The sequence below is a fragment of the Hetaerina americana genome, unplaced genomic scaffold (genome assembly GCF_022747635.1).
Source record: "Hetaerina americana unplaced genomic scaffold, ioHetAmer1.1.p SCAF_19, whole genome shotgun sequence".
NCBI lineage: Eukaryota > Metazoa > Arthropoda > Insecta > Odonata > Calopterygidae > Hetaerina > Hetaerina americana.
In genome coordinates, this window is record NW_027286752.1 from 2,009,101 (window position 1) to 2,034,601 (window position 25,501).

The following is a 25,501-nucleotide window of genomic DNA, read 5'->3' on the forward strand; positions in this document are numbered from 1 at the left end:
GAGGTTGGTTTCATAATTGATAGAAGAGCTCATCCAGAACTTATTTTAGTTGATTGACATGCAGTATTTTTGCATTCAGGGTAAGGAGGATAGTTTCTTTACCTGTGCCACGTGCAGTTTGTCATGAAGGTCATTGGCCTGATAACTGCATAACTTGGCTTAGCCTGGGATGATGTGAGGTCTGTGGTAAATTTGAACCTGAAACCCTCCTGTCATTAGCTTAGAGATCCATCCTCTGGGCTACCATGACCTTGAAATAAATGCAAAAATTAAACCAAAATAACAGTAGTTAAAAAGTAAAAAATACTGCTTTGATATAAATTAGCAACTTTTTTCTGCCAATTAATTCCAATTTGTTTGTGTCATCACCAATTATGAGGATGCTTGAACATGAATAATCCATCATAGTTTCTTTCATCTGAAAGTGAGATGATCAAGATGGTGTGGTAGCTAGCGTACTTGATTCCCACCCAGAGGGCCTGGATTCGAATCCTGTAGATGGCAGATGGTGTCCTGATCTGTATTTGAAGTGCTTTGCGGAGGGCACTCTTAATGAGTATACCATCTGTTGGATAGGACATTAAGCTGCAGATCCTTTGGCGCCTTTCATTAAGAGTAGGGTAATGCTGATGATGGATTTCTCTCCACCCTTTTTCCTTTCCCATCCATCCCAAATGGTGCAAATGACCTCAGCTGTCGGTCACCTTCCCCAAAGCTACTCCAACTACTTTATATGAGAGTGCAATTCTCTTAATTTTTTCTCAATTTAGTTTTCTGATTCAAAGTGTTGCACAGAAAACTTGTTATTTAGGTACTGACATGACTGAAAAAAGCAGTTTTTTTTAACAATGGATTTTCAAAAATGAATCAAAATTTGGTAAAAATGCGTGATAGCAATAGCAAGATAGCAAAAATAGCAGCGTGAGAAGGCCTTTCATTGTCTTGTGTCCGGGCAATGAATTCTTTTCTACTGTTATGTGCACAAATATAGGTTGGCATCAGCATTTTCTTCCAAAAGAGAACAGTCTTGTCACTGTTAAAAATATACTGTTCGAAGTAACCCTCAGAATCTACAAGCTTTTCTAAGTCACCAATGAAGTTCTCTGCTGCCTTTGACTCAGAGCTTGCTGCTTCACCATGCCTCACAATTCCGTGGATGATTCTCGTTAACTTCTCTAACCACGCATGACTTTCCTTATATACTTTTTTGGCCATTGATGATCCTGACATCGTATTAACGAGATCAGCGAAAATCACTTTCCCCTTCTCAAATTATATTCTAATTAATGATGCCGGATTGCAAATGCTTTTCGTTTATCTATGTGAGAAGCAACCTTTAACATCATTGAGAATATGTAACCTTTGCATAGATACTCTTGCCTGTCTCCTAAGTCTTGACTGTGTTCTTGAAGAAAAGGCCAATCATTGATGCTGACTAATTGTTGATGTGTGTATTAGATCAGCCATGCTCACACCTTGTCCCCAATTTTCAATGATATTACTTTAATTTCTACTGTTATTTTTTATTTTTATTCTCTTATGGCTTTCCTCTTACAATTTTTTCTTTGGGGTCAATTTTAAAACTATGAACAAAATATTAATAAACTCTGACCCAAAAAATCACTAATCATATTTTTGAACACAAGTTTGGAAAAATGTGAGATCATTAGCAATGCTAAGATGCTAGCGGGACAAGTGCTAGAGACAAATTGCAGTAGCAGGAATGCAGTGAATCCGGGAATGGCCCTTTCCTCGTCACTCACTATTCGAAACATTACTCTTTAAGCGAATCATTTTCTGTCATATTTTTGTTTGTTGTGCCCATCACTCTGTACAAGATGCTCGTTAAACAAGGTTCCACTATAATATGTACGGATCATTTTATAAAATGAAATTAGCAAATGTAATCTCTATTTCTATCACATCCAAGTGTAATAAATGTATTTGTATGCATGGAGAAAGTTAATAGGAAGCTTGGAGTTTGAAATGATACCAAAACATGAGGCCACTTGCAGCTAAGTGGGATAAATATCTTATGCCTCTGTCATGCATGAAATTGGCTGGAAAGGAGTGGCAGATTACTATATTGCAGTAAAACTTATTCATTATGCTTTTAAATTTGTAAATAAACATTTGCGAAGACATTTTTAAATTAGCATGAATGACAGATTGATGTCAATTTCTTAGACTCATGTTAAGAGCCTTTATACAAATTATTAATTTTTATATTGTAGTTTACCATATAAGGTAGATTTTGGATGGACACAGACTGAGCATTGCTTTATTACTTAGCTTCACCCAACAACACAACATGCTTATCCTTTTGCTATTCTGATTTGATTGCCTAACATTATCCTCTCCATCACAGTCAGTAACATTCCATCATTGATCCAAATTCTCGTCAACCCCTTCTCCTCCCTCTTTTGGATTTTCCCGACTGTCTTCTCTCCTCCCCCACTATACCTAGTACTTCTTTGTTTATTTTCTTATGTGTCCATTTTATGTATATCATCCTTCTGCAGACCCACACCTCCAATACTTTCAATTTATTCTACAAGGGTAATCCCAGAAGTACCCCACCCAACAAAGAAAACACTATCTCTCTTTTCTGCTGTTGAAAAAATACTTTGAAGTCTATGAATTGCATAGGTATTACCTTTACTGGGCAAATAAATCTGCACACCTGAGGACAATAATACAATAATCCATAGCATGGGTTTAATGTTCCTTAAAACTGCCGTGACTCAAATTATATTATTTAATTAATTAATAAAATGGACTGGCTGTCACGGTATATCCTGCAGTTTCTTTGAATGGACGAGAAAGTTTTTCCTTAGCAAGATCATGAGACAGAGAAGTGTTAGGCAAAGAAGCTTCCACAAAGAGGAGAGAATGAATTATGGGCATTGCCTAATGATGTTGAGAAATGACTCATTAAAAGTTTATATGGGGCATGGTTCAGTATGATACAGAAACATGGTTATTGAAGCAAGATGATACAAGGGTGGTCCCATAAGTACCCAGCTTGACCTAGAGATGGTGGTTGTTGTTCAAAAAATATAACTCTGTGATTCTACTCTGGGTGTCTGCTCCTTCATTTAAAACAGTAAAATATTGGATAGCTGAGTTTAAATGAGGCCGTACGAGCTGTCAAGACGAGCATCGCATTGGTCGACCAAATGAGGTGATGACTCCGGAAACGGTGAAGAAAATACACAAAGTGATACTGGATGATCGTTGACTGAAAGTGCGCGAGCTAGCAGACTTAGTTGGCATTTCAAAAAGTGCGGTACATCGCATATTAACTGAAAATTAGGACATGAGAAAGCTGTGTGTAAAATGGGTGCTGCATTTGCTCACACTCGAGCAAAACTAGTATTGTGAAGATGTTTCCATTGAGTGTTTAACAAAATTTCATAGCAGTAAAGCAGAATTTTTCATAACCATGGATGAAACATAGGTCCATTACTTCACACCCGAGACAAAGAACAATCAAAACAATGAATTCACAAGGGACAACCAGCTCCAAAGAAGGCGAAGAACGTTTCATATGCAGGCAAGGTCATGGCGTCGCTTTTTAGGATATGCATGGGACAACTTTCATTGACTATATTGAAAAAGGAAAAACTATCAACGGCGAGTATTATGCAAACTAACTTATTGCGACGTTTGATGGAAGAAATCAAGCAAAAGCGGCCGTATTTGGCTAAGAAGAAAGTGCTGTTTCATCAAGCCAATGCGCCAGCTTGCAAATGCGTTATCGCAATGGCCAAAATTCATGAATTATAGTTTCAATTGCTACCTCATGCACCCTATTCTCCAGATTTAGCCCCCTCGGATTATTTCCTGTTCGCAAACTTTAAAAAATGGCTCGGTGGTCAAAGATATCCCAAATGTGAAGAAGTGATGTCGGCAGTTAATGGCTATTTTCAGGAGCAAGACAGTTCTTATGATAAAAAGGGTATCAAACGTATTGAACATCGCTGGGAAAGTGTATTGAGCTGAAAGGAGATTATGTTGAAAAATAAATAATTTTTTCCAAAATTTTTGTGTTTTCTTTGTAGTGTTGGGTACTTCTGGGATTACCCTCGTATTTTTAAAAATGAAATGAAATTAATTCAGATTGCATACATGAGAGGAAATTGATTTTCATCTATCTATTTTTAATAGTGGTATTTGGGTTTGAACTTTTCAACATAAAAACCAGCTCCTTATACCAATTAAGTGCACTGTGATGTAACACTTTTTCCTTCTCATAGTGTTTTTGATGATGAAATTGACAAACCAGAATATAGATAGGTATGGTATGACTTAGCTTCTGCACACAATTTTTTAATGACCACCTTTCCAGACACAAACTGAAATGATAGGAAACAATATTAGGTAATTATGTGCAATCTCTGTGATTCTTATGGACGATGCTCATAAAATATAGTAAGTTCATGCTTAACTCAATCATACATTGAGTAGATGAAATCATATAAGTACAGTTGGATTTTGTACATCTTTCTCAGTGCCTCCTTCAAAATTCTAATTGTTTGCTTGCAGTCAGAGATGCTTTTTATGTCTGAAGTGCATATAATGTGAAATATTACGACTAAAATATGAGCATAATAAATACTAGAAATATCTCCCTCACAGACAGGATAAATGAAACTGTGCATGTATGATTATAGATAATAATAGCCTCATTAGATTTTAATGAATCATTTTCTCAGGCACCAAATTGTTGTGTAGTTTTACGAGATTAGCTCTGTTTTGGAGGCATTTCATTCAATCTAGAGGCTATTTATAAAGGGTAATTTGGTATCACACTTTGATGTATAAATGTTTCATGGGATCTGTGATAATGAGGGTGGAAAAAGAAACTTTGTACTTCCACATAAAGATTTAATACTTCACACGACCATGGTTTCAATGCTGGTTATCACCATCAGGTGGGCCCACAAATCTTTATTTGGAAGTGCAAAGTTTCTTTTTTTACCCACATCATGAAGAAATTCCACAAAGTTAAACCTGAAACTGTTATGTTTATATGGATCTTTGATACTCTTAGATGGTTATTACCATATTTTATGAGATTTACATGTGTGAAAACAATCTTAGAAAATTAGTCCCGTCTGGAAAGTTAGCAAACTCATAAAATAGAATAATCCAGAAGCTACTCAGTCTTTTGACCTTCTAAGTAGTCCCCATCCAGAGTCCCTGCCGTGAATCCATTGTTTCTATTTTGAAAGATAAGTCCTGGAATGATTCTTTTCAGATGCTGCACAGCTTCACAAAATTTGATTTATCGATGTCACAGTTATCATCTAGGGTTGAATTGATCATGGAGGGTAAAGCCACCTTGCTTAAGCTTTCACTTTGTAAAATTGATGCATTAATTGTAGAGACTACTGTAGAACTCAGTGTTACTGAATATGTTGGAATGTAAAATTTATACATGCTGAGTATATATATCAGTTCCTTTCCCTGTGCTACCGACAGTTTCTCTGATAGTTTTGATATTCTGTAAATAACACATCTTGGGTTTAGCAAGGGTGTCACTAGAAAACCCTGATATTTTTATCCATATTTGTATATTATATAACAAATTTTTAGAAATTTCTTGAGTAATTGAACAAGTCATCACAATTCTAGAGTGACAGTTAAATAAAAAAATCATCATAATGTGTTAAAAAGATCATTAAACAATTATTCTGCTTTTATTTTGCTGATCAAATTAATTTTTTATTCATTCATGCATCAGCCAATATTTTGTCATGTTTGTATTCTGTTGCTATAATTTGTAATGGAAATTCTTTTAACCTATATTGTTTAGAAGAATGTAATCTAATGGGAATTCTGAGGAGGGGAAAACATTTTGTAAGAGAACATAGTTCTATTCTTGTGTTTGTCCATTTTTGAAAATTGTCGTACAATTTTACACAGAATTTTTCTGTGTAAAAAAAATACCCCTTCCATTCATAATATTGCATCCTCTTTTGTGTGAATTCTGTTGTTATTGTGTTGGACAATGATAAATCTTAAGTTGAGTAATTATAGTTGACTGTGCTTAGTTAGTTGTCTCGTGTACCTTTTGTGTTCAAATTGTGTAAATTTACAGTTTATTTAGATAGATGACACGTGAAAATTTCTGGTACTCATGAATTTTGATTCCATTTGGAATAGGGAGACGATGGTCCTGACATGGAAGCTGAGAAAAACCCTAGCCTTGGAGAGTGGACATTGTGTGGCTTATCTTCTTCCAGAATGGCTTTCTTGTCTGTTTCAACTTTTACCCTGATACCTGCACCTAGTGACCCATCCATAGCTTCAACCACTCTTGTTCAGGTAATTATAATGCAATTAAACAGTATAATGAACCTGGCTTCATTGATAACTTTATAATATCATAACAAAGGTTTAGCCCCAATTGAATGGAATGTATTAAAATAGGGAAACCCTTAACTCATCCTGTTTTTTTATTATCTTATGGATATGTTAACAGCTTACGCCACTGTAAAAATTTATCTCATTGTTACTCAGTGATGATTTTTTTCTGTAAGATTTATCCAATCCCATTCCATTACATTCAGATATAGTTGTAGTAATTAAGCGTAGTAATTTTTGAAGGAATGTAATGATAAAGTAATGCATTATAAATGTCAAAATTAACCTAGCAACTACGTGAATGCACCATCTTGAAGGAAGTTTATCGCCTTATTGTAAATTTACTGACTGTCAGAAGGTTGAAAATTGGTAATTTGAAGCTTAAAATGGCATGCTTAATTTGATAAGATCCATAGTCTTTGTTGTATACATTTCAGAAGGGAAGTGAAAGCATGAAGAAAGTTAATTGATGTTGATGGATGATTAATGTCAGCATTCAATGAGTAGTAGTGAATCAACAGCCTTTTTGAAAATGTATTTCTTTGATAATGCTTACAGACTCGTCTGTGGGAGTCATTACGTGCTGGAGCAGTCCCTGTGATGCTTGGTGGTGATAGGTTATCATTTCCATTTGGTGAATGGGTTGACTGGGCAAGGGCTGCCATCTTACTTCCCACTGCTCGCCTTCCAGAACTCCATTTTTTGCTTCGGGCTGTTACTGACCCTGACTTGGCTGCTCTTCGAAGGCAGGGAAGGCTGCTTCGTGAAAGGTGTGTGATAGCATTATATGCTCATCCTAATTCGAAATCAAGATTAATAAATTAGTTTGTAGGAAAATTCAGGTGTTAATGTGAATTTATTTTCAGCATGGGTCAAATTCAAGTCTCTTAAACCAAGCTATGAAACTACCCACTTTGGAATAACCCAGCTATGATGAAATGTCTCCCTGACTTTGGCCTGTTCCAAATTCCTCATGCTGTCCATTCCTGCCGTGCTCTTTTTACCTTCTAATTTTCTTTGATCCTCCTCCTTTGCCACTCATTTTGTCTCCGTCATTTATGCAAACCGAACTTCATTTTTGTCTGATGCTATTATTTGCTATCCATTAAGTTTTTATTGACATAATTTTTAGTTGTTATTTTTGGAAAGTAATTTTGTAAACAATCACTTCCATCATAGAATCATTTGATGTTTGAGTTATGAGTAAAATCCGTGAGCCGCTGTTAAGTCAGCTGTGACACATTTAATTTTTCATCCACAATTTAACTTTTATTAAATGAAATATTTTGACATTTTTACCCATTTTAAAGTATTGTGTGCAGATCGCAGAACTTTTCTTCATTTCCCTCATTACAAGTTATTACTATAGCAAAATTGAATGGCAAAAATTTTGAAAAGAATCACATTCTTCTGACAACATACTGAAAAATGCTCTGGTAGTCTTAAGCTTAGGAATTAGGCTTTTAGTGATCCTCAATGTATGAACAAATACCAAGAAAAAACTAATGAGTTCTATTGTACTTTCTTGAAAAAAATTAATATGTTAATGCACTTTAAAGACTGAGGAGTTTGGAAATTGTAATTTCATAAAATATTAATTAAGTACAGCTACTAATAAAGTAGCTACCAATGGTAAATGTACAAGATCCTTATGATATCAATATTTCCTTTGCTGGGTCTTTCAAGTCTATTTTGCTTAAACCGTGCAGCATATCAGAGCTTTGCTTACATATTACCAAGGTAGGGAAGAAAGCCTCCACTGATATAAACGGTATATCAGAAAAAATAATACATAACTGTGTAGAAATATTTTAAGTTCCTCACTGTCACTTGTAAATCAGAATCAGAGATATGGTGTCCATCCCGACGCCCTCAAAGTATCCAAGGTAATACGAATATATAAGAACAAAGGAGAAAGAAATGAAGTGGGAAATTATCGACTTTTACCAATAATACCCCTGCTAGGAAAAATATTTGAGTATGTGTTCAACAAAAGATTAATGGAATTCCTTGAAGGGAATAACCTGCTATCTCCTAAACAATTTGGATTTGGAAAAGGAAAGTCTACAGAGCAGGCAATTTTCAATGCAGTTGACACCATCATGCAACATTAATTCCAAGCAAAAAGTAATGGGTGTATTCTTTGACTTATCCAGAGCGTTTGATGTGGTTGAGCATGATAAACTCTTGTACAAATGTGGTTTAATGGGTATTAGAGGCACAGCACAGCAGTGGTTGAGAACATACCTCAAAAATTGTCAACAAAGGGTAGTTGTCCAGAAGAACGGGAATACCTTCCTCTTTTCACCATTAGGTGTTGATCAAGACTTTCCTCAAGGATCAATGTTGGGTCCAACTCTATTTCTCATGTATAAACGATATACCTAGAAAATTACGTGTAAATCCTCTCAGTAACTGTGTCTTGTTTGCAGATGATGTGAGCATTGTGCTGTATCAGAAATCCTTTGAAGGTCTGATGGCATTGGGCGAATCCGTTATTCATGGCACGTGGTGCTATGAGAATGACCTTATTCTTAATGAAACTAAAACTCAGGTCATGATATTCTTTGCAAAAACCTGCCATTCTAATAAAAGTACTTCTCAGCCTATGACAAGTAATTGTAAAGTTATTAATGACTATAAATTTTTGGGAATATATTTTGATAAATACCTGAAATGGGACTTGACCATCACACATCTAAGTAAAATATTAAGTTCTGTGTACTATCTTCTTTCAATTCTGAAGCATACTGTTAGTATGGATGTTTTAAAACACTCGACTATGGCCTATTTTATTCTCTTGTATCATAATCTAGGGAAGTGGGTCATCAACCAAGTTAACTAAAATATTTATTATTCAAAAGGAATTGCTTAGGTCCATGTACGATAAACCTTATAGAGCTCACTGCAGACCATGCTTTCGAAGCCTTACCATATTATTAGTCCCTTGTGTGTTAATTTATAATTCAGTAATCTTTGTAAAAAAGAATATTGCTGTATTCATGTCAAATAATGGCGCAAACACCTCTGAGACTAGGACAAGGAATCATCTTTGTGTAGTATCTGCTAGCATGACAATGATGACCATGGGCCCTCATTCCCTGTGCATCAAAATGTTCAACAAGCTTCTGATTAGTTTAAAAAATGAGAAATCACTCTCTATTTTTAAAAAGAAATTGTTCATGTACTTAAATGAAAAATGTTTTTACAGTGTGATTGAATTCTGGGTAATATTGAATTTTATATTTTTCACATGATTATGCATGTAGGTGTAATTTTATTTTTTCTGGCTAGTAATTATTAAGTTACTGTACTTCTTGACGTACCTTATGTGATTACATAATGTATGATATTCTGTACCATACTATGTATTTGCCAATTGGGGAAATAAATTATTATTATTATAAGTTTAATGGAAAGGTTAATTTTTACAAGAAAGGGAAAATCACGTAATACTTAGTTCTCTTTTATTATTTATAATCAGTGCTCACATACAAGGGTAGTCTAAAAAAAAGTTTCCTGACCTAATAAATAAGCTAGTCATTTTTTCTTAGAATTTATTTTTATTTTTCAACATAGTCGATACACTTTTTCACCGATAACTTTTTTAACCCTTCCAAATAGTAGTTGACATCTTTCTCTGCAAAATACGCATTTATGTATCAAATAACCTCCTCATACAATGAAAATCTCTGTCATTCAAGTGAAACTTAAAGGTTAGGAAAGAAGAAAAAGTCATTTTGGGCCAGATATGGTGAATCAATATTTGCCCCGAAAACAGTAAAACTGATTTTGTGGCCAGTGGATATAAGTCTACAATTTGGTGGTTGATACCCATGGATAGGCTTTCATTTCCCTATTTTTTTTACTAAATGCTTACTGCAGGAAGTGCTACCTTCCTAAATATGTTTGTATATCGAAAACATCAAATTAAAATTTTTTCAAGTCAATTTGCCAAGGATTTTAAGGTCAGATATAATGAAAAAGGCATTGCAATTTTACTGCCCAAGTACTAAACTGGAAGACTATTTTTTGAGTATATTTATTTCAAACCCATAATTTACAAGCCAATTTTTTAATTATCCCAAATTACAAAAACTGAGGTTTCACTGTTTTTTGTTCAATGCCAAGGCTAACAAAGTGGCCAGTTGATAAAAGTCCTGACAAATGTGAAACCATGAAGAAGTTAAACAACTTTCCCTGGGACATCATTTTTCAGTGAAATAGAGAAAAAGCAATTTTTTTTATAGGCGTCTCTGGAATCCCAAAATAAAATAAACAGACTCTACCCACAAAATTCTTAGAAATGCTGATTAAACCACATTAATAAAGTTTTGATTTCCCATATGAAAGAAAGTCATCCTTTTTGTGTTATTATTATGGTAGTATAATGTTTAAGGCAGGTTTGGGGATATAAACTATATACGCATAGACTAGCATATACATAGACTAATGATGACAATGTTTTTAAGCTTAGCCTAGCAAGACAGAAAGTGACACTCTACACTGCATTAGAATTCTTCAATTCTGCATGATACCTTCCTCCCTATATTCCGTCTAACTTGCCTCTTGTTTTTCTCCCCCAACCTTATTACAATTCTCCCACCATTCTATCACTGTAATAACTGTTTATATTATTTAGAATATATACACATTTCTCCGATAGTACTTAGGTACTATCGAGATAGTACTGTCGAGATAGCTAAGTACTATCGAAGAAAAATGGGAAAGTATCAAGAAAGGGTTGTCTAAAGCCGCAAAAGACACTATTGGAACCGTTAATGCTAAAAGGACTAGGAAGCCATGGATCACGGATGAGATGATTACAAAGATGGATGAGCGGCGAAAATGGAAGAATGTCAATACAGAATTAGGCAAAATGAAGTACAAAGAATTGAACAATAAATTGAGGCGGTCAACAAATAAAGCAAAGGAAGCATGGTGGAAGACGCAGTGCGAGGATATGGAAAGTCTGCAGAGGAAGTGTGAAATTGGTGCGCTGTACAGCAAAGTTAAATCGTTATCGGGAAGTAAGAAAGGAAGAGCTATGCTAACCGTTAGAGATAAGGCGGGTAAGGTAATAGTTGACGCAGGAAAGATCCAAGAGAGATGGAGGGAGTATATAGAAGAACTGTATAGTAAAGAACTCAGACCAACAAAGTTAGACATTGAAAAAGAAAATGACGTAGAGGAAGACAGCTTAGGTCCAGGCATACTAGACAATGAGATAGAAAGGGCATTAAGGGAGACGAAACTAAATAAGGCCGTGGGGGTAGATAACATTCCCGTGGAACTTTTAAAATGTTTAGGAAAATGTGGGAGGAAGAGGCTATATGGGCTGATCCGTAGTATTTATGAGGAGGGAATCTGGCCGGAAGACTTTGTGAGATCAGTTTTAGTTCCTATTCCGAAAAAGGTAAAGGCCACGTCATGTGAGGATTACAGGACAATTAGTTTGATATCCCACGCAGCTAAAGTTGTTCTTAGGATCATAAACAAAAGGATAGAGAGTAGGGCAAATGATTACTTAGGGGATGATCAGTTTGGGTTTAGGAAGGGGAGAGGTATGCATGATGCCATTGCAGTAATGAGATTATTAATCGAGAGGAATATAGAACACAATCAGGAGGTATTTGCCTGTTTCATAGATTTCAAAAAAGCGTTTGATAGAGTGAATTGGGAAAAACTAATGAGTATTCTGCAGAAAATAGGAATAGATTGGAGGGAAAGGAGGCTAATCTGCAACCTGTACATGTCTCAGACTGCTCAGGTGCGGGTGGGAAACGGGGAGTCAGGATGGGCAGTGTTAGGAAGAGGTGTAAGGCAGGGTTGCCCATTATCACCGTTGCTGTTCAACCTGTATGCAGAGGAAATGATTAAAGAGGCTTGGGAAGAACTGGAGGTAGGGGTGGGGAATTCATAAAATCAATTAGGTTTGCTGATGACCAAGCTTTAGTTTGTCAGTCAGCCAAGGGGCTTTAAGCATTGCTCACTGAATTGGAAATTCAGTGCGACAGGTATGGGATGAGAATCAATATTAATAAAACAAAGGTTATGCGATTTTCTAGAAAGAAAAAGGCTAAGCTTAACATTAAAATAGGAGGGCAAAAACTAGAGCATGTAGAACGGTAGTGTTTTTGACCAACACGGTCAAAGTAGTAGGGACGTAAGGAGAAGAATTGCGCTAGGAATTGCGTAGCTATATACGAAGCGGAAACGTGGTCATTGAAGCAGGAGGATAGACGTAGACTGGAGGCTTTTGAAATGTGGGTGTGGAGAAGAATGGAGAAGGTAAAATGGACAGAGAAGAAAACAAATGAGGAAGTACTTGGTATGGTGGGCGAAGAGAGGGGTTTGTTGGGAGAAATCCTATGGAGGCAGGATAAGTGGCTGAAGGGGGTATTGACCGGCAGTCGGATGTTGAAGACTGTAATAGAGGGGAGAATGTTAGGCAAACGAGGAAAGGGAAGGAACAGGATAGGGATGTTGGGCGGGATGAAGGTAGGAAGAAAGTACTCAGAGATGAAGAGGGACCTGATATAGAGTAGGATGATGGATTTTGTGTTTTGTTGGGAGTAATAAAATGTTTGTTTGGTAGTTGTGTCCATCCAAAAACCTACCTTAACCGGTAGATTACCTTAAAAAAAAAATACACATTTCTGCAATTTTTCTTCTTCGAAAATTAATTTTTTTAGAAAGCTGGCAGCATGGTTATTGGCAAATACTTTCTGCTTCATCTTTTTAACCCCGCTAGTAAATATACTCTTGGGCAATGATACATTGAGAAAACAATGAATTTCTGAGTTTAAGGCAAAAAGTTAATTTGTTCAACTGTTTCGAAACTCCTAGAATGGCAGGGTCAGGATGAGAAAGTTTTCATTACATCTGGAAAACCTGAGGGATATAGGTAAATCCAGGAGCTTTAAGGTCCAGCTAAAATCTTCAGTGGGTAAAGTTGCTTCAAGTTTTAATAGCAAGTAAGTAAAATATAAGTAATGAAAGTAATATTCCTTGAATAAACCCCCCCTCTCTCTCCCTCAGATACCTGGCATCTGTTCAAGCTGTCACTGATGCAGCAATTGCAGCACTTCGATGCAGAGCTGGAGTTCCCCCTGCACCTGTTGATGATGAACCATCACCCAGTGTTTTCAACAGCACTTTTGTGGTGCGTCTGGAATAAGTGATAATTTACGCTTAGGAATGTACATGGAAAATGCTCTAGAGTTAAGATAATTAAATTAAAACCTTGATCCATATTTTAATTAATCAAATGTCTGGTAATGGGACTTTGCATATAAAAAGACCTTGGTATGTCAGATCCTCTATGTGCAATATAGTGAATTGTTTTCTGGTCCTAGAGTTAAAGTAAACCTAAGAAATGACTTCATTGTAAGGGTGGTTTCATACTCAATTCTTTTTAAATGTCTCGGGCTGTAGAATTCTAAATTGTCTTCATACTCTCCCCATTTATTCCTCATAATTAATTATTTCTGTTTGAGATGACACCATGGGTAATATACATTTTCAAGCCCCGTCTATTGAGTATTTTTTTTAATTTTTCCCCCATTTATAGACAGTGTCTGCTTTGATGAGGAGAGTAAATTCAACCCAATTACTTCATGATCTAATCGCAAGCGATAAGTAACTATTAAATAGCATACTGCATCTGTTTCAAAATGTACAATTCTAAAATATGAAACAAACATTGCAAACATAAGGTCACCATTAAATAGTAGCAAACATTAAAGAAGTTTTTCAAAATGAGAATCTGTAAATGTGTTGATAACAGGGTAAAAACTAGATGCTAAAACTAAAACCAATAGATGTCCATTTTCTTATGCCATTGCCTCTCATGTCTAAGATGCTGCTTTGTTCAAAGGGCCAGTAATCCTGAGGTTGCACAGAGCTATTTTATGGTGCAAATAAAAATTTATAGCACTTGACTTTTGCCATCATCCCCAAGCAACATGATATCCAAGCCCATTTAGAAAGAAGTGGCTAAGTGTGCATCTTGAGAGTAGATTGATATAGTGCCCGAGAGTTGCTAACATCCACACATGTTCTGGTGACCCTTTTAGTCTCTTCAACATTAAAGATATTGATAATCCAATGAATTACAAGTTTTAAAGTTTTGTAACATCACAAAACTGGCATAAACATATCATAATGGATTCACAAATTAAGATGCAACAGGGTGCTGCTAAATGAAAAGTTTATTTAAAGGATAAATTGCCCATGTATTCACAGCATTTAGCAAGAGAATAACCTACTTTAGAGTGATTGAGGTATAGCATTCAAGGGAAATGGGTGAGTTCATAATATTTTCTGATAATACACGTGCTTTATTTGGGTGCACTTGTTAAGTGGCCTATTGTCCTCTGACTTATTCAACTATATTACCTCAGTCAAATTTCTAGGATGAGATCTGGTAACATCACATCTCTTTCTTTCCTCCCCCTTCCCTTGGCCCCTGGCCATTTGCTTCATAAGATGATTCCTCAAGGATAGCTGCTGGAATTACAGTGATGGTTGTGGTAGTAACCGCAGAAAAGCCCTGCCTGCCTTTCTTTCCTTGGAGAATGTGGATTGAAATATCTTGTTTCTCAAATCATGTTATTATGTGCCATCTGGCTATCTCTGAGATTCATCAGCACTAGTATTCATTACAGTAATGCTAAAAGTAGGATATTGCAATGATACATACATTTATGTAATTAAAGTTTTTTCTGTAAGCAATGGCAAAAAATATGGCAGTCAATGCAATACATATGTAAAACAAAATTTTGACCTGGACATTTAGCTCTTGTAAAATGCAAATTTTGAAAGGACATAGAATTTCAGGGTGTCCTGTGGAAAATAGTGAATTGTAGACAAAAAGAATTCAGTTTTTTTTAAATTTATACTTCCTGAAATGCACAGTGAATTATTCCATCTCAAAGACTTTTAAAAGCAATTAAGCACACTCCTCAACTCAAGTTTCCTGCTTGCTAGGGAGACTCCTTCATGCTCATCTTTGAGGCATTCAAAAGTTGCAGAAATTTTACCAAATTGCCCAAAAGTTAAATAGCACTGACAAACAGGGGCAGCAACAGATGCACTACAGTGGGTTGACGAATTCAAAAATCAACAAAAAAGGGTTCTTTTTGGATAGCATGGTATGAGTACTCAATAGCTGGTTACTTCATTACATAACTTGTTAGTTTTCCGCAGAATGTGGAAGAGAATGTGTTTTATGAAGCAGTGGCTAAGTAACTGGTAAATTACTTGTAGGAGTTCTCAGAAAGACTATTATTTTCTGATGGGAGAGTTTTTTATGAGTTGGCATAATTAGAAAAATACATTGCAAGGAATGGCATCTTGTTTTAGCTTAGACTAACAAAGAATATTTTTTTTTAATATTATCAAAGTTGATTTTTCTTGAGTACACAATATCAGGGCAAGCCTGGCTCAATGTATATTCATTCCTTGTAAAGTATTTCCATTATGTTTGAGGCAAAATCTGTGCGAGAATTTCGTATTAACATAAATTTAAAAAAAACAAAAACTACAATATTTGCTGCAAGAAGCATCATCTTCTCATAACTGTATCAATTTTGTTTACCACCATAGCTACAGTTGATGAGCATTTGGGCCAAGGGTATTAACAGGTTTTCCTCAGGGAAAAATGCTTGTTTTATGGCAGTAATAACATTGAAATGTGTCATCACTGGTATTTAAAAATCCAGCTATTTGAAATTAACAGGTGCTAGAAGAATTATATCGTGAATGCTTTTTTATTAAGATGGTTGGCCAAAAACCTTCCAGAGGAACATAAATTAAGGAGGGAAGATAACTACTATGTTAACTAACCATGTTTCTTGGGATCTTTCTTTACAATCTATATTTGCATACATTTTATTTTAGAAGCCACTTTTTAACTTAGACACATTGTGTAATGAAATTTTGGCTGATTAAAAAATTGAACTCAATCCGAATGGGTCAGGTTTTCTAGTGGGTGTGCATTCTCAGGACTTGGGGATCTTGACTTCAATAGAACATTTTTTGAATAATGAATAGATTGTGATTAATAATTATAATTCACTCCAATATGAATATTTGTATCAAAAAGTGAGTTTGGTATGCAGCTTATATTGCTTTTTTCTGATATGTTTTTACAGTGGAATTCTGAATAATCATTTTGTCAAATTTCAAAGATGAATTGAAATAAGGTTTTAGTATATATTTTTTAGATGATATTTATAAGTATCCCATTTTGTTTCAGCCACTTAAAATGGATGCTGTACTGCCAGAGACTGAACCTGATGAGAGCCTTGGACCAATTGAACCACCTTATCCTTCACCAAAGTTCAAGAGGAATTATACATTTTATGTCTCTCAGGTATTTTGATTGATTATTTTTGACTGTTGAATATTTAACTGGCCATATTTAATTGTTGAGGACTACAGAGAAATGTTTGATATCACACATAGATAAGATAATTATTAGGATCACCAATAAGAGAATGTATAGGAAGGGAGATGATTGAATAGAGGATGCTCATTTTGGTTGAAGGGTGGAGAGAGACCCACGTGATGCTATAGCTTTAGTGAGATCACTTATAGAAAGGAACATAAATTTTATCTTTATTCAATTATATTAGAATTAGTACCATCAGGGTTTATTATTTTGTTTTATAGATTTCAACAAGGCATATGATAGAGTAAATTGGGTAGAATTAATGAATTTATTGCAGAAAGTAGGAGTAGATTGGAGGAATAAGAGGATTATCATCAACCTGTATGTCGCTGACAGTTCAGGAGTGAGAGGTGGATAAAGAGGATGGGAAATTTTGGTAAGATAGAATTGGACAGAAATGTCCCATATCACCTGAGCTTTTCATGGTGTGTGCAGAAGAAATGGAGGCTTGGGAAGAACTGGAGATAAGAAATAAAGTCAGTGAGTCAGTTCATACCATCTGTTAGGTTTGCGGATGATCAAGATTTAGTTTGCTAGTCAGCTAAGTGGTTACAAATTGCTGAGTTTAATTGCTGAAATAAAATCAGTGTGATAGGTATGAGATGAGAATAATTGCAAATAAAACTAAGGTTATTAATAATTCAAAGAACTGTACGAGATAAAATGTAGACCACAATGTATTTTTCCCCTGTTCTTTATTTTGGTTCTACTAGTTTAAATGCTTAGGCGCCATCATTAGGTAAAAATGAGTCAAGTTGCGGTCCATTTATATACCATTCTTGTGGGGGAAGGGGTGGGCGAGAGAGGGGTAAGAGGGGCAAGGAGATGGGGGAAAGAGGAGGGGTTGTTATCAGCATTGATGGGAAGGAGGAGAGGGGTATTAAGCATGTAGAAAGGCGATTAGTGGGGTTCACATGGGGGGGGGGGGGATATTTGATTTGCCACATCCTTATATATTTTCCATTCGTATTAATCTCACCCACCATAATTAAGTAATTGTGATGTGACTTCAACCTTTGGAGCATCCAGTAAATGCTACCCATAATACCACTTGTGTGGGCTGTTAAAACTTTGTTCTAGTATTAATTACTTTTTTCATGATCATTGTTGGACTTGGGAGGAAGGCAGGAGACTAGCTTTGGACAAAAGTCATTGCATGACTCTTATTACCTTGCATTGTTCCTGATGTGCATTCCCAGGAGAGAGTATGAGGGGAACTGCAATACAAAAAATTCCGTACACTAAATGGTAACACTCCAGAATATACATGGAGCCACAAGTGGAGTGGGGGAAACGTGGCCTCTGTTGGGAGTCACCAAAACACTGGCAAAATTGAGTTCTGTGGTACTAAAATACTGGCAAAATAGTTACTTGCGTACTGAATGCTTTTTTGGCAGTCAATATAATTTCCATGAAATGAAAAATTTGTGTGGTGGCGTGGCAGGGTGAAACCAGGGGATGGTGCTGGAATGTATGTTTGCACCAGGTGACATAGGCATTAGTTCCGCTCTGCTTGGGAGCAAAAGGGGTTCAAGAGAAGAGTGAGAGTTTGACATTGTAAACAGTTTTCATTGTTTATTCTTCATCTCTGGATATTAAGAACCTCTACTTTTCATCTCCCATACCTCAAGAGGCTACCAATTCTGCTTTCATTGTCAGCCCTCCCTCTGAAATCCCAGTATCAATATAACTGTAACCTTGACCCCTCATTTGGCCTTCCAATCTGCTCGAGTGAGAAAGACAGGGGTACAATAAAGTGCCATCACAATGATGGCTAGTGGTATGACTGGCATGACTTTGGCTTCTTCTTATTCCAACATGCTCTGCGTTCAGTTGGACTTCAGACAGCATAATGCATCAAAAGCATTTTTTTTGATAAATTGCATTTGTGCAAGTCATGGGTTTGAATTTTACTGTAGACTTTTTTTGATCCGTTTGTATTAAAAATCATGTAAAGTTCTATGCTTTTTTTGGATCTCATATTTGAATTACACATTTTGAACGAAGTGTAATTGATGTAATGAGATTTCAGTGTAAAATGAATGAAAGGTTAATTTTACCCCAGATGAATTTGATTACTATTCCCAAGTGTATTTTGGAATAACAGTATTAATGTTCTGTCAGTAGGAATACTGAACATTTTTTTTTTTTACCTTCTAAAAGATAAACTTCATTCCTGGTTACCTTCTTGAATTTCTGGATTCATCTCAGGAAAATGTAGGATTTGCTGTACCTTTGTTTGGAAAAACATACAAGCTCATCTAATAATGGGTTGAAATTGGTATTTATCGTTATTAATCATTTATAAAGTTAAGGGAATATGTAAGCTACCCGTTAAACTTAAAACATGGGCATTGACTGCATATATTGAGCACATTTTTAATGGCACACAAAATGGATAAAATCAAAATATGTGCATTTATTTTCATGGTGTAACTTGCATATTCAATTAATTAGCTCTATGTCTTGTAGCATGAGCACATTTCGTACGCTTCACTCGCATATGAATGGGCTGGCCCAGTAATTGTGCAATTTACTTTGCTGATATGTACTAAGAACCTTCATTGAATGAACACCCTGTTTTTTCAGTCCTTTGCCACTTTTTAATTTCAAGGTTTGACTTTAATTTTGACAGCATCTGGCAGGTAGTGAAATGATTTTCACAATCCGAGCCATTTCAAAAGTATCTCATGGCTAATAATGGAGAAGAAGGTAACAATAAGTATGAAAAAGATATTTTGTCACCAAACTATAATTATTATCTTCGATGCAATAATTGTAATTTTTATTGAACTAGCAAAAGACAATAACTTTTACATCAATTATTTTTGGAAACTATACATGTCTAGGTTGGCGATGCATACATAGGTAGTGTGTGTGCCTGTTGTCCACCTAGGCATTGCCCCAATCTCAGAAACCTACACCTTTGTAAACTCATCACAGTAATGTGATAAATGGCTGTGAGAAATTGATGTAAAAGACTGAAAACTAAAGCTTGATGGCCTTGAACAAGTATTCGTGTGCTCTGCCTTATAGGAGGGGTAGAGATATCAAAGCCAAGGAACTGAATTTATGTAAAACCCTCTTTCTTTCTTGGCTTCTATTTCGGTGACAAATGCATTTTTACCATATAAATCATGTTTGATGTCTAATGATTGTCAAATAACTTTTGTCTCGGGTGAAATGTGAAACATGTGCTATAAAATTCAATTCAAGGTAGAAATATTTTCTTGCAAGAAAACTTTTTAATTATGGTGATATTTTTTTTCTCAGGGGCATGAAGTATGGAATGAATGGGTTGATCCATTTCGACTTTATCCCCAGCTTCCTTTTGACATTGTGCTGCCATCTGATGCTAAGTTCATAGGTCAGTATCTACTGATTGCATTCTCAGCTAATGATTGAGATGGCAAGAATTTCTATTTTCTAAAATGACTGTGTGTACAATAATCAAGTGTACAGCATTTGTTGACTAGAATTTTATGAATTTAAAATAGTCGCCAATTACTTGTTGAAATCTGTGATAGGAGTAAACTCGTAGTCATATCTATTGATAGTATCAACTATACTTAATTAAACTAACTTAGTTGTAATTACACAGTGTCAGAAACAAATGTTAGGCACCAGAGCCTTCACCAGGCCAGTGTGCAAGTAACTACAGAAAAATCGTGATTGATCTTAATTCATATGCCACATCATGGTGAAAGCTTAAAACTTCTTGAAGCTTATTCTTGCAAAAAAGGTTAAAAATTACTTCATGTTTCCAGTATTGTAAGAGAAATCTTGATCTTACCTTGATTAAAAAGGAAAAAAAACTTAATCCCGCTAATTTTTTCATTGTACGAGTGTAGTGACATGAGGAAGCATTGAGGTACAAAAGATTTAATCTTAGCTGATACGAAAGTCTTGGTCTATGCCAGCATGAAAGTCACGGAGGTGGTGATAGTTGTCTACATACATAACTTTATGTGGAATTTTTATGTTGAAAACATCTTTTTTCAATATTGTTTTGAAGAATTGTTATTTTCTAATGTTTTTGGTCTCCAGGATCTGGTCTTGGGTTCAGACCAATTGGTCGTGGTGCTGGGGGAGCTGGCAAGGAATTTTGTGAGAGCCTAGGGGGCAATGTACCACGAGAGCAGTTTACCATTGTGATGTTAACTTATGAAAGAGAACAGGTGAGCAGTTGCATTGTTTTACCATGAGGATCCACCTGACATTGCATGTGTATCAGTTCTTTTTTGCATTTACTATAGTAAAATTGTTTGTTCCTTTTTTATGAAATCATTAATCAAAAATATTGCTTTTGTTATCCGCAACTATGTGCTTGTGCATATGGCGAGCACATTCATGAGCACACGCTGGGTGTTCCCACCAGGTGGGTGCAATACTACTGGAGGTAATAGCTTATGTGATTGTGAACATTATTTCTTTTATAAACATATGCTGATAAATCCTTGTAGGGGGTTACAGTGGGGCAAATACATCATCAAACACATTCCGTACTTTTCATAAAGGTGTTTAAATGTTGCAAAGAGCCTTTGAGATGGATGATATAACTGTATTCATTTTGGGAAACATGAATGTTTTTTATAAATTGTTACTTTTTTCTGTGATTCACTAGTTTCAAGATGGCACCCAAGGCAAATGATTTTCACATAATGGAATTGTTGAATTTTAATGCACATTAACAGATGACTCCGCTAAAGTTAATGTCTTGGTATCTCCCTCAGTTCTTTGAATATTTCTGAAATCACTAGTTGTTTCTTTTTTCGTAAAATGCTAGTTATTGACAGAGACAGTTATTGACATTGTAATTTCAAATGTATGAAAAATATTTTACCATTGCTGTTGTACATTCAGTTTCATTTCCACTGATGGTTAAAGCAATAGTCTTTATTTATTTTTAAGGAATATTTCATTACTTCTATAAATGTATGCATCTCAAGTCTTGGGATGACACAACCAAATACGAGGGTAAGGTGAAAAGTTCTCTAAGTGAAAGGCAAAGTGAACTAAGTGAAAAGGTCCAAGTGAAAGACTGCTATTTTCAGTTAAAAAATTATTTTATTTTTCTATATAGTCTCCCTTGACTTCAGCACTCTTGGTCCCGCAATTCTCCAACATCAGTACGCCTTTCCGGAAGTGAGTCTGGAAGGCGGTGAAAATATCCATCTATGGCCCTCTCAACTTCTTCATTGGATGCAAAGTGCTTTCCAGAAACAAATTTCTCCAAGTTTGGGAACAGATGGAAGTTTGTGGGTGCTAAATCAGGAGAATAGGAAGGATGGCCGAGAAAATCGTACCCCAAATCCCATAGTTTTCCCATCTCCAACACACCTTTTTGAGCAGGTGACAGCAGGTTGTCCTGGTGAAAGATGATTTTTTTCTTCGTCAAGCCTGGCCTAATCTTGCATATTTTGGCATCCAGCTGGTCAAGATGGTTGGAGTAATATTCGCCTGTAATTTTTCTGCCTTTTTCAAGGTAATCAATCTACAGGACTCCTTTTGCATCTCAAAATACCCTGGCCATGACCTTTCCAGCAATTGCAATCAACTTTGCTTTCTTGGCGCTGAACCATCGGCTTCCACCCACTGCATCAACTGCTGTTTTGTTTCTGGTGTGTAGTGGTGGACCCATGTCTCATCCATGGTGACAAATCGCTGCAGGAAATTGGTCGGTTCCCCTCTTGAATCAGTCCAAACATTGCTGCATCGTTTGCGCATTTACTTTTGATCGGGTTTCAGCAAATGGGGCACCCACTTTGCACATAGCTTTTGCATCCCTAATTCTTTGTGCAAGATGTTTCCCACACTTTCTTCTGATATCACCATGGCCTTAGCTATCTGACTAACCTTCACTCGTCTATCATCCAACACGATATTGTGAACCTATTTGAAGGTTTTCGGTGTGCTTGTGGTTTTTGGCTGTCCGTTACATGGGTCATCTTTTAGAGGTGTCGACCACATTTAAATTCAGCTGCCCACTTTTTAACGATTGACATTGAAAGAGCCGAGTCCTCATATATTTCTGTGAACTTTGGATGAATTTCCTTTTGGGTTAATCCATCGAAAACGAAGAATTTTATGACTGCATGAAATTGAAGTTGTTCCATTTTAACAAAAAACACGAAAGGCATCTACTACAACAATATGTATAAACGAACTAATTGAGAGAAAAAGTTTAAACTTTTTTTACAAACTAATGACACCTGCACCCAGGCAGGAATCATAAATTTTCACCTATTGGAACGTCATCTCTGTAGCAGGCCAAGAACTTTTCACCTTCCCCTCATATATCATCTACATTAGGGTAGAGAGGCTGGAAGAATTGGATTTTAGAATGCATTTTATTGTGTCAACACAACTTTCTGCACAATATGAGCAATATCACTTGGCACACAAGGCAAGCCAAGATTTCAGGAAGCCATTTCATGAATTTTGGTTAGGAATCTAACAAAATTTGTCAGGAAAGCACATGCTAGGGCATCAATTGAGCTTGTGGTATTGATAAAATATTAATTTTTTAGTTTTTTAATGAGTAGTCACAGAAAGTCACATCTAAACAAAAAATAATACTCATTGATAGGCATGCAGAAAACCTCAGTGGTCATTGAAGGGAAAGCTGTATCAATGGAATAATACCTTCCTGAAGAGTCTTCCTGCATCTTGATGCCATTCAGAATGGCCCAGTCTCTTGTAACTGTCTGTGCACATTTCTAAACACTTTTGACTTGGAACCATAAAGTATGTAAATCACCTTGATGCCCAATAACCATGAATGATAAGTATGTTTGCATATTTGTTGATTGAGCAAAATACCTTTTTCAGTAAATAAAACCCCAGATGTGTTCGGTGTTGATTCATCTTTTCAGATGATTCTATCAATTCCAACTTCTGTGTGGGCATAGATTTTCCTTAGCCAAAATAACCTAGGGAATATCAATGAAGTAATGAGGCTTTTTTTATGGCATTGAAACATCACTATTTTTGAGGTTTAACTAATTTGAGTCATACTTGGATTAGGCCCCATTTAAGTAATTTGATCTAATTTTGTTTGTTGAAGAATCCTCTTAAATTGTTACCGATTCATCCAAAAAACTCATGAGCAAACCACTTATTATCACCAACAAACTGCGGATACTTGTCTGTTAATTTTGTCAATTTTGCTGTTGTAAAATTTGTTTTTTTTTTGCATGTAAGTTTATAGAATTTACACAACATTTTGAAATGAATTGAAATTATTGACTTTGTAATTCCACACACTTTATTTTAAACACAACCCAGGTTTTGACGTTGAACATCATCATCTAAACATGAAAGAAATGAGTATTAATTTTTCACTCATTATTTTCAGTGACATGACATCTCTAGTTTTAACATTAATATTCCATTAATGTTGTCACTACTGGTACCACAAGGTAATTCCTGACAAATGTTAATAGATTCCTGGTTAGATGTTTTAAATGACCCTTATTGTGCATTTGTAATGGGTGATATATTGTCTATATTAGGGAGAATTAACTCATTGCACACTCTTATTTTATCTACTTATTATTTTAATTGTGGTAAAGTTTTTCCTGCCTGTTTATATGCCATGTTTAATATAAAGTTACTCCTTAATACCTTATGCACTACTATGCTCTGTCAAACCATAAGTGAATGGCAACTTATAATTAACTTTGTTTTTGGATAACACTTACATTCAATAAAATTTTATGCATATTTTGTAGAAATAGCTACTAATGATGTATTGCATTACTCTCAAATAATGAGATTTAATATTAATATGATCACACTCTCATTCATCACATGCTGTGAATGGTATGACACCCACCATCTTTCATATATGTCGTTCTACATGTATGGCAGGAAACATATTTTGATAGTGTATTTTAGATGATAAAATTACTATTATCGTAATGTTTTATGGAAATTTTAATGTTAATTGAGGGGAAGTATAGGGTGCGGCAACATAACTTCCATTTTTCAATTCAATTTGCCTTGTGAGAAAAGAAGTTTTGTTGCCGCTCCTTGTATAAGTTGTGGAGGAAGGGGTTGGATTTTTAGTGACGGAGAGAAAATTTTATCTCTGTAAATTTGAATTTTCCAGGTACTTATTAATTCCCTTAGTCGCCTCTATGGACTTCCTTACCTTAATAAAGTAGTTGTGGTGTGGAACTCTCCAAAGCCACCGTTGGAAGATTTACGGTGGCCAGATATAGGTGTGCCAATACATGTAAGTCACTATATTATTACTCCTATTAAAAATTATAAGCAGCATGTACCCATTTCAGTATTCTGAATAAAATTTTTATCATGTTTTCACGGTGGAAATCTCTGTAGTTGCTTCCAAGTTAATTCCACTTGGCACATTTCTCTCTCTAAAAACTGAGTCCTTTGAGATTTTTTCCAATCTCTAATAATATTAGCGTAAAGTGGTTCTTGACTAGTAATGATTCTTTATAATGAATGAGTTTTGTTCAATGGCTGAAACAAGTGAATTTTGATTGTCTTAAATGCCGGAATCACTTCGGAAAAAGCTTATGGAAAATGACAGCTATATGTTAAATCTTATGGAATTAAACTGACCAAAATACCAAGCATCATGATTTTCATCATGATGCATTACACCTGGTCTTCTGGTTGTAATAGAATCTGGAATTTAATATT

At 35.5% G+C, this 25,501-nt stretch overlaps 1 protein-coding gene across 1 annotated transcript in view; it reads left to right on the top strand.

The window, feature by feature from the left end:
- The window catches only part of botv (exostosin like glycosyltransferase 3), a 52,589-nt gene that overhangs the window by 13,578 nt on the left and 13,510 nt on the right, over positions 1-25,501 (top strand). Inside the window, exons 9-15 of the mRNA XM_071584460.1 lie at positions 6,172-6,333; positions 6,931-7,142; positions 13,414-13,537; positions 16,634-16,750; positions 20,102-20,195; positions 20,876-21,006; positions 24,942-25,067. Coding sequence (XP_071440561.1) covers positions 6,172-6,333; positions 6,931-7,142; positions 13,414-13,537; positions 16,634-16,750; positions 20,102-20,195; positions 20,876-21,006; positions 24,942-25,067 — 966 coding nt within the window. The remainder of the gene's footprint in view (positions 1-6,171; positions 6,334-6,930; positions 7,143-13,413; positions 13,538-16,633; positions 16,751-20,101; positions 20,196-20,875; positions 21,007-24,941; positions 25,068-25,501) is intronic.